This window comes from Thamnophis sirtalis, unplaced genomic scaffold, assembly GCF_051295495.1.
Source record: "Thamnophis sirtalis isolate CommonGarterSnake01/CBP01778 unplaced genomic scaffold, rThaSir2_p1.2 scaffold_1, whole genome shotgun sequence".
NCBI lineage: Eukaryota > Metazoa > Chordata > Lepidosauria > Squamata > Natricidae > Thamnophis > Thamnophis sirtalis.
In genome coordinates, this window is record NW_028261381.1 from 34,423,164 (window position 1) to 34,442,082 (window position 18,919).

The following is an 18,919-nucleotide window of genomic DNA, read 5'->3' on the forward strand; positions in this document are numbered from 1 at the left end:
GAAGAATGAAAGGAGCTTGTTTTGATGGTTTTACCATCAGTGACATCAGCAGGGGATTCAGGGGAATTCAAAAAAGTAAATCTGGCCACTATGACTGTACCCCTAAAACCCTGCCCCCTTTTTCCATGCTTCGTGTCTTTGACACACATAAAAAAGGGGAAAGAGTTTCAATCACAGTTGTGGCGAACATCTTTTTTTGTTTGTTTGTTTAATCCTGGGTGTAATTCTCCCAGCAATATCTGAAAGCACAATGATCAAAGCTAAGCTGCATCCACATTTAAGGAATAAAACAGTGATGGCAAACCTTTTTGGCACTGAGTGCCGAAAAGGGAGTGTATGAGCGAGTGCAATCGCTTCTGTCTGGGATGCAACCCGGAAGAGGAGCTGCCCAGGGGACATGCGTGCGCCGGAAAATGAACATTTGGGTTCTAGCACGCATATGAGCGCCAGCAAACTGGTCTTCTGGGTTTCTGGCACGAATGCGTGCACAACAAACAGCTGGCCGGCACGCATACTCATGCTGGAAAATGGAACACCAGCTCTTCCAGTTTCCAGAACGGCTGCACACACGAAGGCCAGCTGGTCATCACAAGTGCATGTGCAGCAGAGACCCGGAAGAGGAACAGGCAATGGCGCACATGACAGACAAGATGGTCCTGCATGTCACTTTGGGCACGCATGTCATAGGTTCCCCATCACGGGAATAAAACATCTATTTGAGGAGAAAACTGAATGTAAAGTAAGGGTGTTGAAACCCTGCCAGGGTTTCCTTCTCCCAGCCCAACAATGCAAAAAACAACAACAACAACTCCCAACAACCCCCAAGAAATAAGGTTCCTCTTAAATGCCTATAAAGGCAAGACATCTTCAGCGGGGGGTGGGTGGGTGAAGGAGAGGCACATGATGCTTCCAAGCAGAGATTTTCTCTTCTCATTTACAGTATATGAACAATTAATTGCCTCCACTAAAGGTCACCTTTATCACAGTTTAAAACTATTTGTCTGGATCTTGTCAGCTTTTAATTATCTCACCCATGTCATGATTGCAAATTTGCTACTGAACTCTGCTCAACAGCAGAGGCCCTTGCAGGATAATTAACTTCTGTATCATTAACCTGCAAAAATCAATGCTGTTCACCTTTACTCAGCACGCCCACCAAGATGCGCAGCAGTAGCCCAAGACTGATGCTTGGATGCAGGGAAACGCGAGGAAGCCCTCCTGTGCCTGCTCCTAATCCTACATTTTACACAGCTTGCTTTCAAGCCTTCCAATAATACACCACGAAAAATGTTTCCTCTCCCACTGAAATAGGACCATGTGAACTCTTACACATATTCTCCGGCTGAAAAACACGCCCACCCCAAAACGGCTTGCATTTCAGTTTATGGCAGGAATCCCATGCTTGAGTCCTGATGAGGCCCACCCAGATTCTGGCCTGTAAGTGACTCCTTCTGGATTTCTACACAGATAACACACCCAGCAGTTAGCTAACACCGTAATCATGAAGTCAGGAGGAATTTCATTTGGAATGTATGTGAAGGGAAAGTTAATTACGGAATACCTTGCCTCTTTGGATAAGTAGAATAAGCAGAACCTGCAAAGCACTCAGTTGCTACGATAACCTCTGCCATGGCCAATACTGGTAGGCCTTGACTTACAACATGGGTGTCAAACTCGCAGCGTCAAGTTGCCATCACGCGATGTATCGCAACGCTTTTCCCCTGCGCGGAGCTGGAAGTGGATGTGGTGCATCTGACCCACGAGCCACCAGTCTGACACCTTTTGCAACCTTCTGACGAGCAAAGTCAATGGGGAAACCAGATTCACTTAACAACAGTGTTACCAATTTAATATGCAATGATTCACTTAACAACTGTGACAAGAAAGATCTTAAAATGGGGCAAAACTCACTTAACAACTGTCTCACTTAGCAATGGAAATTCAGGATTCATATATGGTCCTAAGTCAAGGACTTACAAAGTAAATATTTTAATACACTCACATCTTGCCTTTTGGCTGTCATGCAACTCACAGTGGGGCCTTTAGGGCTTTAAACCTTTTGGGTTCAACCATTAATGTCTTGAAAGTTTTGTCCAGGGACTTATAAATGGACAGTGGGAAACCTATGGGACTCCCAGATATTGTGGACTCTTCCCAGCAGCTCCCATCACTAGCTATACTGTCTGGGCTGCTGGGAATCACAATTTAGCAAGATCTGGAGGAACATCGTTCCTTCAGCCTGGTCACAGACTAACTTCCAGAGTAAACCAATGTTAGACTTCAATAGGATCCAGGTCTTCAATTTGGCTTAGTATTCCAGAAAACACTGGCCCTGAGGTAACACACTTGGCTCTGTGTCAATCACTAGAATAAATCTGATTCCACTTGAATTTTTCCCTTGGGTCCTCTCCCCCAAAACAGCCCTGAGTTCCAAGATCCATGTCTCACTTCTCGCCATAGCCATAGTCTCTCACAGCTCTGCCTCATCAACGAAACCTCAGTCTTCTCCTCCATACAAAATCCTGGACTTCAGTTTGCTATTGCCAAGCATCTTTGTTTCCGCTGCTTCTTCCAATCCTTTGAAAGAGAAGGGCAGTTCTCTTCAAAGGGTCCTTCAGCAAGGCAGTTCCCTGACCCCAAAAAGATGGAACAGCATATGTCAATCAAGAGTCCTTTGCCCTACTAAGCTGAATGCCATGGAAACAGCTTTTTCCCTCCCTTCCAAAGTGAGATTATGAGTGTCTACTTCCTTTCTCCGGGCCTCAAGGGGACAATTTGCAGAACTCTCATTCGAAACACATTCAAATACATTTCCTCCTTGAGATGTGTAGTTTCGGAAGACAGCTTCCACCCTACAGAAACAGCAGAGAAGGAAGAAGCTGACAGAATACACAGAGTGGGATTCACAGAACAGCTGACATGCCATATGAAGATGAAAAAGTTAGGAGTCGTAACAATCTCCAACGTTTTGAACAGTATAGCCAATAACTTTGGAAGTCCCTTGTTCCTAGTGTCTAACTGTGCATTTTTTTTCAAAGACACAACAGAATCTAAAGATTACTTGGCCGCTCAGAGTTGCCTTGAACTGGCAGATGGGTAGAATTTAAATTTAATAAATAAAGAAATTTCAAAACAATATCCGTTCAAAACAATATCCGTTCACCAATTACTGAAAAAATCTGTAGCAACACAATAAGAATTATATACACATAACACACAATTGAACCCCAAATTTCTGTTGTTGTGAGATATTTGTTAAGTGATTTTTGCCCAATTTTACGACGTTCCTTGCAGCGGTTGTTAAATTAACCACTGCAGTTGTTAAATTAGTAACACGGTTGTTAAGTGAATCTGACTTCCCCATTGACTTTGCTTGTCAGAAGGTTGCAAAAGGTGACCACATGACTGTGGGACACCGCAACCATCATAAATATGAGTCAGTTGCCAAGCATCCAAATCAGAGGTGCATTCCTACCGGTTCGGCTAAACCGGAAGTGGTATGGCGGTGATGGTCGCTGGAACAGGGCAGCGGCCCAGGCCTGCCACGCCCCTGAACCAGTTCTCCAGTCGGTGCTGTCGGTGCAGCCATCTTGTTTTTAAGCTTTGCGCATGCGCAGAACATTTTTAATTGAACTGTACATGTGCATGCGCGCACATCCAGCATGCGCACAAGCGAACCGGCAATAAATGTTCATAAGTCACTTTTTCCAGTGCCATTGTAATTTCAAACGGTCGCTAAATGAACTGTTGCAAGTTGAGGACTACCTATATTTCTAAACCCTATATACAACTGTGAAGGGTCTGGGCTCTTTTTCATTTTATCTTCTTAAATTCTATTTCACACACAGAACGTCCTCCTCACTCTGTTTTTGGGCTGAAAGATTCCATGTGATTTCTACTGGATGCAGGTAAAGGAATTTCAAAAGCTATTAATATTGTTCTGATGAGTCAACTCTTGCAAGAGTGCTACAGCTATTATCACCTTCTTTCTCTCCCTTTCACAGAGTTCTCTAGATCAAGATCCAAAGGCTGAGGATACTTTGATCTTAATATGCTAATGACATGGTTAAAAAGAATGTACGCAAGGGTGTATATATGTGTCAGGGAAAGTGATGAGACAGTCTGTATCAAGGATGTAGTAATAATTGCTGTGTCAAGGGTACTTTACTTCATTGGGCAAGAAAATGTCATATCCTTGAGATAACTTGAACACTTTACATAAACACAGCGATATAGTTATCAAAATATATACCAAAACAGATTATACTCATCAGAAGGAAAAGCTCCAGCAGTAGTTCCATCAGGGAACCCTATTCTGATTTCCAATTGCTGTTTGACAGTGCAATGATTGTAAAAGTGAATTTGCACTTGTTTGCTGTTCATTTCCACCCTCTTCCCACCAACCAAAATCTTGCAGCTGGTTCTGTTGGATGAAGCTGGAACGTCTATAAGACCTTTTTGCTGCTCAAAATTAATTTCAACCCTAACCCTCCTATTATATGTAATCCTCCAAAGAGAATTTTAGGAGACAAAGAAGGATCTACTGTGTGCTTATAATTTAACACTTCCCAAGTCACCATTTTCATCAATGGGTGAGGTCAGATATTTCAAGAAAATCACAGATGAACCAAACCGAAAGCACTCTCCCGCAAGCCTCCTTCCAAAACAACTACTGTATTTTTCAGAGTACAAGATGCTCCTAGCTTTTGGGGAGGAAAACAAGAAAAAAAATCTGCCTATTGCCGTGCCCCATTTTCGGCCTCCACATCCTGTTTTCAGCCTCTGCATGCCCCATTTTCAACCTCTGTGCACCTCATTTTCCACCTATTCCAGGCAGTGGGGATCAGAAAAAGTGGAAAATGGGGCGCATGGAGGCGGCAATAGGCAATGGCAATCCCTGCAGCCTGAAACAGCTGATTGTCGGGAGGCAGATCCAACTGACAATCGGCTGCTTGTGCTAATCAGGCTGTGATGAAGCTGAACTGAAATAGGCTGTTTGCTGCAAGGAGGCAAATTGCTGGGAGGCAGAGGCCAAAGGGTGGGCGCCAGTGCATGAGCAGGGCTACATTCGGTGTATAAGATGCACCAAATTTTCACCCCCAGGGGGAGGGGGAATGTGTCTTATATACTCAAAAAAATATGGTAATTTCTCAATACCCAATTCCTTTATGAAAGAAAATGAAGAATTTTGCAGATGAATTAAAGGTCTTTCTACAAAGCAAGAAATAGGCATGTTTGTGTATCACCAAAATGCTTCTCTGTGCAGCAGAGTGATCATGTCCCCAAGAAATATATGAATTATTTTATGCCTTCAGCACATGTCACGTAATAACACCATAATATTAAACATTGTAATTGTTCAACATTTAATTGTTTTTGCACTGTCTGCTTTTATTGTTGCAAAATGCTAAAAGATATGTCTTGCATCAATATTCTCTAAGAGAGATAATTTCACTCCTTGGTGGAGAAGAAATGCAGATACAGTATAACTAATTTTCAATGGGGCAAGATAGGCCAATGTTTGGGTGCTGGGGGTACATTTGGAACTTGGAAAAGCACAACTGCCATGGAAGACTAATCTACCTCCAAAAGGGAATAAAGTATTCTCTGTCCAGAAGGAGAACCACACGACTCTCAGGATGCCTTCTAACATCTCCTTGGCACTTCTAGGGCACCCAAAATATTGTCTGAAAGATGCTAGTGACAGCTGCTTTGTTTTACAACTTGCCAACTTCACCATTTATCTTTTTAATTGAAGAGATCTTTTCTCGGGAATAAATCTCAGTGCAACCGAATACCACCTACTGTATATGACAAAGGAACATGGTGGCTCAGTAGCTAAGACCCTGAGCTTGTCGATCAGAAAGGTCACCAGTTAGTTGGTTCAAATCCCCCAACACTGCATAACGGAGTGAGCTCCCGTTACTTGTCCCAGCTTCTGCCAACTTAGCAGTTCAAAAGCATGTAAAAATAATGCAAGTAGAAAAATAGGAACCACCTTTGATGGGAAGGTAACAGGGTTCCATGCGCCTTTGGCGTTTAGTCATGTAGGCCACATGACCATGGAGACGTCTTCGTACAGCACTGGCTCTTCGGCTTTGAAACGGAGATGAGCACCACCCCCTAGAGTCTGGAACGCCTAGCACATAGATGCTAGGAGAACCACCAACCATGACAAAGGAAAATTAATGTAAGTTCCAGTTCTTAATCCAAATTCAAATCAGGTCCCAAAACTGTGCACTGTAGTTTGTTTTTCACAACTTGTGTGAGGAAATAAAATGGTAACCAGAGAGGTCGTTTGGTTGGGGTTTCATTTTAAAATTGCTCTCCCTGCTGCATGGACAATGACAATGAAAATAAGGGGTATCAAACCCAATCACATTGTGATTGTTTTTCCCCTTGCAGAGCTGGGGTGGGCGTGGCCTATATCCAGCCCATGGGCCACCTATTTCACACCCCTGATGTAAGTGATATAGCTTGAAAAAAGGTTCAAACCAGGCATGACTACAGCAGACGCCATCCTAGGTTAGAGTCTGTCCTCAAATTCTACACCTGGTTCACCCATTTTGAGGAGCTGATGGCTTATTTAAGAAAGTACAGTTTAGCATGAACTTACATTTAAGGGGGGGGGGGTATTTTATATCTCCCCCACAGAAACTTCTAGTGCTTTTCTGTTATCTCTGAACCTACCTCAGGAAAAAATAAGAAATTAGTCCTGTCAAGAAAGAAATTGTTAATTTTAAAAAAAGCAAGACTGTTTTAAATGAAGACTGAAGACTAGTAAAAGCAATGTCAACGTCCACTCCGAAAGCCATTTTATAGGAAATCAGCAGAGCTATCTCCTCTAATCATGCTCTAAGATTTTGTGATGTACTGAACAATTATTCTCTTCACAGGACAATTCACACTCAAGAGAGCCTCCAGGCATAGCTATTGACCACCCTCATTGTGTTAAATGACTGTAAATCCTACCAAATGACATTATTAACTCTTCTTATGTCAATTTCTGCAGAAACACTAGACTAAATAGTGGCCTTCTCATAAATGGAACATAATTTTCTTGACATGCCTTCCCGAGAACACTAGCTTATAGTTCACTCCCAGAATTATCACCAGCATCACAGTGCAGAGTCAGCATGAAAGTAAAACTCAAGTCATGTATGTATTTGGAGTTACAATTTTAGTACGTTCAGGTTTTTTTTTTAAATAAAAATTGCCTTTGACCAATGCAGACATTTAGAATAATATACCAACCTGAACTCAGCTTGAGTATACAACAACACAATATTAGTGGCATTAGCTTCCTTGCTCTTTGCTTTCCTCCCATCCATCTTTTTGTTATCCTATTGATGTGTTCTCATGTTCTTTTTCATTCTTTAGTTTATTGTTCTATTATTTTACTTTTATTTTGTTTACGCCGTTCTCATATCTTTTTATTGTTGTAAGCTGTCTGCGAGATAGGCAGCAAATAAATTTAATAAATAAATATAAAGAGATAGAAACGGCAAGCCTATTTAGCCCAACACAAGTAAAGCAAGCACACACACACACACACACACACACACACACAGAGGGAGGGGGTTCCGTGGCTCCTTTTAATAGTGTCAAATCAAACACAGGTAGTCTTCAACTTATATTCACAGAAATTTGCTAAGAAACTTGCTAAGTGATGAAGTCGTAAAGTGAGATGTCACCTTAGTGATTTCAATATCTGCAATCCCAGTTGCTATCCTTAATCAAGAATCGTGAATCGTTAAACAAGTAGAGACAAGGATTCCTAATTCTGGAAAGTCACCGCTTGCCCTCTGGAACTGAATAAGCTTCGCAATGGAGATTTTTTTCAATTAATGTCTATCTTTCATTTTCGAAGACCATATGATGCACGCCACGTGACAGATTAGCACCTATATCAATCAAGACCCAATACATTACACCCATTATTTGGGATGGAAGCTGCCACCGCTAAGCATACAGAGAATTGAAATTCTCATTACTATTGTACAGTGTTCATTTTCTGTCTCTGTTCAGTTCTATGGCCAGAATCGCACACCACTTTAAACCACTCTGTAGTTTTTATTGTAGCTGGTAAACCACTATTTATGGCATTCATGGGACACCAGCAGTAGCTGATCCTTGTAAAAATAGTCCTGAACCCTTATATATAGTCTACAGCAATGTTTCTCAACCTTGGCAACTTGAAGATGTCTGGACTTCAACACACAGAATTCCCCAGCCACTCTGGACATCTTCAAGTTGCCAAGGTTGAGAAACACTGGTCTACAGAGTAGCTATTGCTGAAAATTGGCAGCATGGTCTCCTGCCCTTGGGAAGCTCAAAACAACTATGTAAATTGAAAAATAAAATGGGTAAGCCTTAGCAGCAAAAACTCAAAGCAAATAAGTATTAGCATCTTTTGGAGAAAAAAAACTGTTTTTTTTAAAATCAGATTTTAAATGTTTTGCAAAAATGTACTATACAGTTCAAAAATATAATCATCAGCATAACTTATAAATATATTTATTATTTTACTTACCAGTGGGAAAATGAAAGATAAAGGTCTCATAATTAACCTACCTCTGAAAGTACAAAAACCAAAAAGTTATTGGGAAAAAATGCAAAACCATGCAAAAATATACCCCTTCTCCAAAAACCCTTAAAAGAGGGAAATTCATACAAAACCTAAACACATCACACACACATTTCAGTTACTCAGATTTTAAATTAAATTAAACATTGTCCACAGAGAGTCATACTGATCACTTTTTCTGTTCCATTGATAAATAGCAAATTCAAAGGCCAACAGCAAAATTCCAACAAAGCTAAATCAACCTTTTGGCAGTGCACCAAGCTCAATAAATTTAAACTTCTTCATATACCGTAAACTAATAAACACTGGATTTTCAATATATAATCCGACATTACATGAACACTTTTGCTTGATGGTTCTATATGTTGCAAAATGTCATCAAATTGTTTGAGTAAATCACTTAGTAAATTTCACAGTTAGTATGTCATATAAACAAAGTCTATGACTTTGTTCATAATACCTTATGAATCCAGCCATGGACTAATCAATTAAGAGAAGCCATCACCAGTAAAGTAATGCGAGTATTTGCCAAACCCTACAACAACTAAAATATCCTCCCAGAGAGACATGTCTTCTCAAACCCTCTCTGGATAGGGTGGATAAATTAATGAAAGATAGTAGCCTACCTTTAATTAGTTGGCTAATTAACTATTCCAACTGCATTACCTCTCCCATAGAAAGTATACAAATTATGGTTAGGCTCAGAAGGCTTCTCTTCACAAGTTACCAATAATATGAGAGAGAAGAGTGTCCCTGAAGCTACATTGTCAATACGCCACATGACAGCCACTTCAGGATTGTTAGATAACCCACATCAAAGGAATTAGAGTCCATTATATTCATCCCTTAATTCAAACTAAGGGATCAAACACTTACAAAGTATGAGATTGGTATCTGTTCCATAGGACTCTTAACAGTGGTGCTATAGTGCAATAGCCTGCTTATTTTCTGCCTCCAATGAACTCCATGAGGAAGCTGTTGGTGTATCATCTCATACCCTTCCTTCAAGCCAAAGAGGTATCCCTGAATTCAGACACATGCCTCCCATCATGCAATGCAGGCATACGGAGTCTGTTTTGAGACTTCTGCTAGATGGGCCTGAGCATCTGTTCGACACATATGTCGAAACTTTAAAACCAAAAACAAAACATCCCCAAGCTAGAGAGGGGTGAGTCTGTAGATTTAGACTTTTAAAAGCATGCACATGAGAACTAATCACCTTAATCTGATCTCTGCTTGAAAAGCTCGTTCTGGTTCTTTTCTCAACATCAACTCTACATTCAATAGCCACTTGCATAATGTGGCGTTCCTGCCAAAGAGGAAATGGTATTCTTCATGTGAGAAACACCCCTAATGTACAACTCAGTGATCACTTAATATCAGCAGCACCTCATTAGACTACTCAATCCTTTCTGCAACCTCAGCCCTGGCCTCCACCTCCTCCTCTGGCCACGTGTCTTCCTTCAGAAACATTAATTTTATTACAGGTTGCTGGGGGGAGGACACCCATTTGGAAACCCAACCTTATCCGCTATATTCTCTGGGGTCTCAGCCCGAACGGTTCTGTGCACAAGCCAAAAGAGCGAGAGCAATTCAGACACCCTCCTTCTCCCAGCTCCCTTCTTAAAAACGCAAACAGAAGAATGAAAAACACAAAGAGGAAATATTCAGAGCAAGGAATGATGTAAGAACCAATGATGTGTTTCTGGCTGCACAAGGCCATTCTGAATAAGTCTGGCAAGAGCTGTACAAGCCTCATTCACAGATGCGAACAGACATTACTTTTTGGGCACATGCAAGGTATTTGGACAAAAGCATCCCCTCTTCGTCTTCTTTTTATGTTTCTGGGAGAGGGTAGTAATGAGGAAATCATAAATGAAGGGGCTATTTCATCAGAGATTAGTTTCCAGAATTAAATTAGTTTAGGGGCCCAAGTCATATTCTGCAAATTTTCATAAGATGTTGAGGTTATTTCACAATGATAAGAAATCACATTCTGCACATATTCAAATTGTTTTTTAACATAAAGTGTGGGTTCAACTAGATGATCTCCAAAGTCCCTTTCCACCCATACCTTCATAGGCAGGTAATGATACGTAAACCTGGAAGAAAATCCTAGTAAATCATCTCTCAAATGTTCAGTCAGTCAGGCAACAGAGATTCCTAATGCATCCTGAGAATGACAAATTTTCTTTTACTTCTAACCTCACAGCAAAAGGGCTTGGCTGTGATTAGTACAGGCAGTCCTCAACCTACAACCCAATGAGAACCCAGATTGTTGTTGGGGGCAATATGCTGACTCTGTAAACCGTTTAGAGAGGGCTGAAAGCCCTATGAAGCGGTATATAAGTCTAACTGCTATTGCTATTGCTATTGCTATTGCTATTGCTACAACCACAATTGAACCCAAAATTTATGTTGCTAAGTGAGAAATTTGTTAAGTGAGTTTTGCTCCATTTTACAACTTTTCCTGCCACATTTGTTAAGTGAATCACTGAAGTTGTTAAATTAGTGACACAATTGTTAAGTGAATCTGGCTTCCCCTTTGACTTTGCTTGTCAGAAGATCACATGACCCTGAGACACAGCAACCGTCATAAACATGAACCAGTTGCCAAGCATCTAAATTTTCACCACACGACCATGGGGATGCTGCAAAAGATCGTAAGTCACTTGTTTCAGTGCTGTTTGTAAGGGCCACTAAATGAACTGTTGTAAGTTGAGGACTACCTGTACTCAGGTTGGAAACCATCAGGAGTTACCAGAATCTGAGGCAGTGTGGAAAAGTGGGAAAGCAATTGCAAACCACCTTGATAGTACTGCCCATAAAACAAAACAAAAAACCCTGAACGTGCCATTAAGTCATGAAGAGACAAGCTCAACTAAGAGATGATTTACTTTAGCCAGCAATACAAAAACTTGCTTTGAAAAGTGTTTTGACATGCATAAAGGAAGAGATAACAAGACCCCAAAGGTATAGCTGAAGCAAAACCTACATATATAGTTTAAAAAATCCCTGTGAAATATAGCTAAATTTAATAATTTAACCTGACAGATCTTTTCTTTTTTTCACTCTGAGATAGACCCAGCTCAGCTTCTTTGTTTCTCACTCTTTTTCACAGGCAATACAAATTTTAGAGCAGCTAGCATCTTCTCCTGGCTGATTAGAAATTCTGTCATGATAAAAAGAAGAAAGCAGAGTGTGTTGCTGCTGCTTCTACTTTCTCGCTTCAAACACAGCTTAAATTAGTCAGAAACAAAGCAACATTCTGCAGGCTTTGTTAATTTGAAAGGATACAACCAGAATTGCTTGGGAAAAGATACATCACCATTCATTTTCAGATCCAAATATGAAAAATAAAAGGTCAGGCGATGCAGGTCAGCGAAATTGGGGAGGCACTAGCAGGATTCCTTCCCCCCCCCCCATTTAGGTTGCTCAACCTTTTTGATTACCAAAAATGAGAGCTTTGACATTTCAGTCATAAGTAGTGTTGGAAAAACACAAATTACTTTGACTGCTGGATGCCTTCACGGTTATTCAACATTCTAATATTCTTCCACAAAGCATAGATTGTCAAAGGAAAGTGGTGCCAGGAAAATCTCTATCAATTCCACCAGCTCAGATTTTATTTAAAAAAAAACCAGGCATCCATCCCCCCACCATGTGGATCTGTTCCTTTATGACATTGCCTTGTAGGAAAGAAAGAAAGAGAAAAAAAACAGAAAAGCATCTATAGTTTCCACAATGCTGCACATTGTAGTAAGCCCTGGTTCAATCCAAACCTGGACCAATTACATGGTGGCTTAGGATAACGCAAAAACCTTGTCACTTATTCCATCACTCCTGTTCAATAATTTCTAATACCTCATTTCAAAAGTTCTTTGAAATGCCAAGGGAATTTCTTAAATGGGTCAGTTTCCATCATGTATTCAAAGCAATTAATGCTTGTAACTAGATCCAACAACCAGCTGCTTTGTGCATAGAATTCGGAACATAGTTTTGGGTAAGACTAAAGTTATCTCATCTGGAACAAGAAGAACCCCATGCTACACAGAGAACAAGGGCAGATGCCTACTCCAACAGGAAAAATGTAACTGAGTCTGATGAACTCTAGTAATAAATAAACCATCACTAGATCAGTGGTTAAGCTACAAGCTGCAGTGGTTAAGCTACAACCAATCAGTAGTTAAGCTACAAGTGGTTCCTGCATGGTGCGAAACCCTATTGGTTTTAAAACCAGAGGACAAAACCATGGTTTTAAAACCAATAAGGGTTTGCGGTTCACCGACAAATGTGTGCCCGACAAATGCGCGTCAACAAAACCACCGCGACAAAACCGTGATGTCAAAAGCGCACCCACTAAAGCGCGTTGACAAATGCGCGCCGATAAAAGCGCGCCATCGAAAACAACGCGAAAACAATGGTAACAACATTAACAACCCTAACCCTAACCTAAAAACCCTAATCGCGCTTTTGTGGGCGCTGTTTTGTCGGCGCGCTTTAGTGGGCGCGCTTTCGACGTCGCCGTTTTGTCGCGGCGGTTTTGTCAGCACGCATTTGTCGTGCGTGCATTTGTCAGGTCACGAGGGTTTGCATCATCACGCTGTAGCTTGCCACTGATTTAAAAGGGGGGGAACCATCTACTTGAAGCCTTTCTGGATTTTAATGACTTGCCATGTACTTACTTGTTACTAGTTATCCAGATTTCAGGCGTTTTCTTTCCCCCGCCTCCAGCTTTTCATGGACATCATGAAGACAAAACTAGGCCCTCTGGCATGAAAAGCCCCAACTTGATCTGTGCTTTTTCCTGCCTCTTTTAATGATTTTGGCAACAATGCCAGCATTTTTATTTTCATACAGCGTCTCTTATAGTTCTTCTCTGGCTGATATCCTAAACCTCTTATCATGTAATACCAAATGCTTTTAGCACTTTTCCCTGCCAGCTACCCAGGAGTATCTAGAGATGCCTTTCCGATGCATTTGCTGCATTTTTCAAGACAAACTGTCACGACCTGTTTTAGTAAACAGAAACCCTCTTTACAGATTTACTTTATATTTTACTTTTTACATTTTTACTCTTTATTTCTACTTTCTGGGTACAGAATTTGTAATCTATGAATACTTATTTATACCCATCCAACTGAGATTTATTCAATAAAGCCATGCATAGCTTTAAGCAACAGGTGAAGCTCTTGCTGAAGTTGCTTGACCCTAGAACAGGGATGTCAAACTTGCGGCCCACAGGCTGGATGCATCATAAGCTGGTCACGCCCACGTCCCATTTAGCAAAGGGGGGGGGGAAGTGTTGTGATATGTCACGTGACGCCACTGTGACAATGCAAGTTTGACACCCCTGATCTAGAATATCTATAATGTGTAACTATTATAGTTTGTAAATCACTATTATGTCTTTTTGACTTAACATGTGGGGTTCTAGCCAACTCTGTCTTATTCAACAGGTGATGGTTAAACAAATCAAATCTAACAACCTTATGCATGTCATCATTCAAATTGTCCAAATACAGTTCAAAGGTCTATCCATTCTCAAGCATAGATATTAATAGAAGTTTCAGACCCAGTTCATAGCTCACAATAAGTCATAATTTGTTTGATCACAGACAACCCAATATCACAATTGGCTAGGTTCACACAATACACTGTCATAAGTCATGGATCCAAATCATAATGGCTGGGTTCATATAACATGCTAGGTCAAAATAATTAGTACAACTCATGAGTTCAGATCTATGAATCAGGTTTCTCACACATTTTTTAAAGACATAATCAGCACAAAGTAACCAATCATGCCTTAACCCATGCAGTTATTTAATAGCTCAGTGTTTGATTATGTTAACTGAGTAAACTGTAGCTCAACAAATGTGTCACAGAAACATTGCTGTCTCAAAGTTCAAAACCTATATAGATTACATACATCCTGGAAGTTCCGTAGGTTCTTGCCAAGGCATTTGGATTTTCCACATATTTAAAGAGCATGTTGAAAACACCAATTTATTTTGAGGTGGTGGATCCCCATAAAGGAAAAAGTTGTTTCCAAACAGAGACACATGAGCCATGCAGCAGCGATCCAAAAACAGTCTGATACAGACATGAATGAAAGACTTTGATAACAAATACATCATATATCACTTACATGTTTTATTATCACTGTTACATCATAATATATAATTTGATCCTCTAGAACAGGAACAGATCTGAGACATTGGGGTGAAAGTAGGCATAGGAAATACCTTTATCTCTCAATCCACCTCAAAGAGTGGCCACCTATTTTATCATCTCAACATCTTACAAAGTAGGTTGGGACTGAGAAAATGAGGGCACAAAAATCACCCAGAGAGTTTCATGATCAAGTGTGGATTTGAACTTCGGAGTTTCTCAATTCTAGTTCTTTGCAGTATACCACCCTGGCTCTTCTGCTTCATCAAATGCATGACATTACAGACATTAGCTCATTATTGCTTCCATTTAAAAATAATTTCCTCTGTTGCATAATTAATTGTTCCTCTCTCTTTTTTTTTTTGCCTAATTTTACAATAAAACTGCAAAACCAAGAGTGGTGCAAGTACAAGCCAGAAGTAAAGGCAATTTTTTCAGCTTCCTTCAAAACACTTTTTTTCCTTATTGGATATGCGCTCAAGAGTCAATGCCTCCCTACTCCAACAGTATTTGTGCTTTGACAAACTAGCATGCTAAAGATTTTAAAAAGGAACTATTGTAACCCTACTGAGAACAAAATCCCCAGCTCAAAGTTTTTGAGATACATCTGTCCTCTAAATACAGTGTTTCCCAACCTTGGCAACTTGAAGATGTCTGGACTTCAACTCCCAGAATTCCCCAGCCAGCGAATGCATGGAATTCTGGGAGTTGAGGTCCAGACATCTTCAAGTTGCCAAGGTTGGGAAACACTGCTCTAAAACTAAGTATACAGACTGACCTCAGAAGTCATTTTAAAAAACCTTTATCAATGCCAATTGTAATGTTGCTTGCACATTCTACACACATAAATGCCAATGGATAGTCTATAGTTTTCATACTGTATTACAAAGTTAAATTCACAAAAAGATATCAAGAATAATAGCAAATTAACTTCTTCAATATTTTAAAGAAAAGCTGAGATTCCTTAGAATACATACATGGATTTACGAAATACATAAAACCTTGTGCCAAATGCTATTAAGTTATGGCACTCAAAAGGGAAAACAATCCGTGGACTAAACATCACATCAATCATTTATCCAGCATTATCTATTGAAATTGTGGATCTAATGAGAAAAAAATAGTCTCTTATATACACCATGTTATATAGGAAGACACAGTTAGTTAAGATCCTTAAATGTTTCTGAAGCAAAAGACTCAGGGCAATTGAGATGTGGATGCTGTCAATATGCAGTTTCTCTTAATCATTCAAGAAATAACAAGGAAAGCCCCCAAACCTCAAACCTGGTGCATTTCCAGTGCACTACAAATATATTTCTACAAAGTGCAATCCTTTTGTGCACTTTTATTTCAAATCAGTGCTACCATGATCAATCACACTTGTTGGGGAGTAAAGGTGTATATAGAATAGGATCCCTTCCCCTGACCAGATTTGAAAACTTAATAACCAACAAGGGGTGTCAGGGTTTTCACCCCGGATTCAAAGAGGGAATGATTTTCCCCGACTGTTCCAGGTTTTCCCGACCGCTTTTCCTCTTCCACCCCTGCTTGCAAATGAGATGCAGATCTTCGCTGGGAACAAACCAGTAGTAGGAAGTGAATGGCCGCTTGGAAAGCAATAACTTTAAGCGGAGCCCGGATCTCACTGGATCGTAACACTTTTCAAACCCTCCAGGGGCTTCCCCGTCCGCTTTGAACCAAGCCTGTGCCGGAGAAAGCCAGGCACTTATTGCAGGTTCCCCGGTTCCTTTGCACATCCCTTCGTACGGGGACAGCGACTCTCTGGCGAAGCTCGCCCCTGGCCCCACTCCGCTTCAAACAATGGATCAGCTGCTGCAGAGACAGGGCGATTTTCCACATACCATTCCGAGCCCCTTTCCTTCTCCTCCCCCTCCCTTTGGGCTGACAAAATAAAAGCCCATCTGAAGATCGCGACGGGATGGGGACCCCACCGCTCCCCCTCGCCGCTGCCTGCCTGGCGCATGCTGGCAAAAGGAGGCTGGGGGGGGGTGGAGAGAAGGGCCGACCCCGTTTTCCTCCTCCATTGGGCTGTCTGTGCTGCGCTGGACCGGGATGGGGAGGCAAAAAGCCCACTCACCAGCACGACGGCGAATCTTTCTTCCAGCTCTCCCGGTTCGGGCATGGGGAGCTTGAGGGGTAGATTGTGCGCCCTGAAGTCCGTCTGCTGAGAGTCCATGCTCCCCGCATTGCCCATGGCGACGGCCCTTCCTCGAGGAAGGGGAGCGGGGGAGATCGGTCCACCTCTCCGCTCGGGTTTCTCCTGCCGGATTTCAAGCTGCAAACCGTCGCCGCTCCTCCGCCAAGCTCCGCGCGCTGCAAGCCGAGTCGTTCCCTGGTACTCCTCCGGTACTCCTTCCCCGCCCAGTCAACCAGCGCTCTGCTCTCCTCTCCTCTCGCTCCACGCGCCGATTCCCTCCAGCGCCCCACGCGCGCAACCCCCCCAATTTTTTTTTAAGAATTAGAGCCGCGGGGAGGCGAGGCGCACAGATCTCTGTCTCCCTCTAGGAACGGGCTTGGAAATGCCCGCCCTCCGCCTCCTCCTCCTCCTCCTCCTCCCCAGCACAATCGGACTCCCTTTCTTCCAGCGCTCGTGGGGGAAACCCGGGAGCTTAGAGGCAGCATGTTGCATGCTGTTCACTCCAAGCAGCCCGGGCTAGAAAAAGCATGGCTGGGGCGGAGCAGTCCTCCTTAGCAAGCCCGCCGGTGGCCTCTGGACGGTCGGCTGCAGCCAGAGCCGGGCTCGCCCGCCCCCCTCCACCCCGCGCAGCGCCTACCAAGCGCAAGCCGCAGAAGAGAACCAGCCACACTCTACAGACGCCGCGCACCGCAGCACAAAGCCCCCTCTTCCTCAGACACCTCCTCCGCAGCTTCTCCACGCCCCTGCCCCGGGGAGAGCTGGGAAGCGTAGTCCTAGTCTTTTACACGGGACCGCGTCTGCCGACATACCTGCCTCTTACCTTCTCCCTCTCTCCGCATGAACGTATTGAAATGCTTTTGGGGTTTTTTGACTTCTTTTTAAATAGCGGACTCTCCACTTCTGCCATTTGCAAGCAGAAACATGATTTGCATTGCACTGGTGAGCTTTGAGATCTTCTAGACATGATCAGAATAGTGATCTTTTCCACAAAAGATTGAGGTGTCCTGTTTTGAGATGCTGGCTGAGGACAGCAGAGCTTTGTCCAAGGTTTGTGTCCCAAAAAGCAAATTCCTGGATTTACCCAGCAAACTAAGCCTTCAGTCCTAGTTTACAAAGAAACTATATTTTAGTTTAGCATACTGGGTGAACCAGTCATGGCATGTCAGAAAAGGACAGCCCATTTATTCTTTATATATCTGTTTGAATTCTGCCATCAGGTTACAAGATCATCAATTTATATTTAAACATCTATGGTACAAAATAATAAAAATAAATGATTGTAACCCTAATGCCTGAAAAAAAGGTCCCCTTTGTAAGATTTTTGCTACATAGTTGTCAAAAAGCCTTCACTGGCCTTTGAAATCAAGAATAGCAGGTATACATTTGATTGCTTACCTCACTTTTCACTAATATTTCTCTTCCATCCTCACCCCAGGAAATATTTTTCATGGTATAATATCTCAGCTATTTCAAAGAGGAATTTATAGCCAGCACATGAGAGACTTCTTCTAAAAAAAATAAGAATGTATTGGTTATTCTAGTTTCACATAAATAAACCAGCTTGTCATCAAGTGGATATTTATCTGGAACCTGTACTAGATCAGTGTTTTTCAACCACTGTGCCGCGGCACACTAGTGTGCCGTGACATAGTGTAAGGTGTGCCGTGGGAAAAACACTTTATATATAGTCAATATAGGCACAGAGTTAAATTTTTTTAACATTTTCTAATGGTGGTGTGCCTCGTGATTTTTTTCATGAAAAAGTGTGCCTTTGCACAAAAAAGGTTGAAAAACACTGTACTAGATAATGGTGTAATGTTCTTAAAAGAAAATACTTCTTAAGAGTACAGCTTATTAAGCAATATGTGAAATGGCAGCTGTGAATAGGATTGAGATGAGCTTTCTTGCTGGAATTCACTGGAATAGCAGAATGGTTTCCATAAAAACATAGGAAACTGGTGGCAGAAAAAGACCCAGTGGTCCATCAAGTATGCCTTTTG

General features: G+C 41.8%; 1 protein-coding gene across 4 annotated transcripts in view; it reads right to left on the reverse strand.

Moving 5' to 3' along the window:
- Positions 1-18,134, reverse strand: part of FMNL2 (formin like 2) — a 202,837-nt gene extending 184,703 nt beyond the window's left edge. For 2 of the 4 annotated variants that reach the window (XM_087710482.1, XM_087710489.1), the window contains exon 1: positions 16,860-18,132. In XM_087710482.1, coding sequence (XP_087566608.1) covers positions 16,860-16,976 — 117 coding nt within the window. In that variant the 5' untranslated portion in view covers positions 16,977-18,132. Of the gene's footprint in view, positions 1-16,859 lie in introns of all 4 variants that reach the window. The other 2 variants (XM_087710499.1, XM_087710496.1) reach the window with 2 other exon arrangements.
- Between the last annotated feature and the right edge of the window lie 785 nt (positions 18,135-18,919).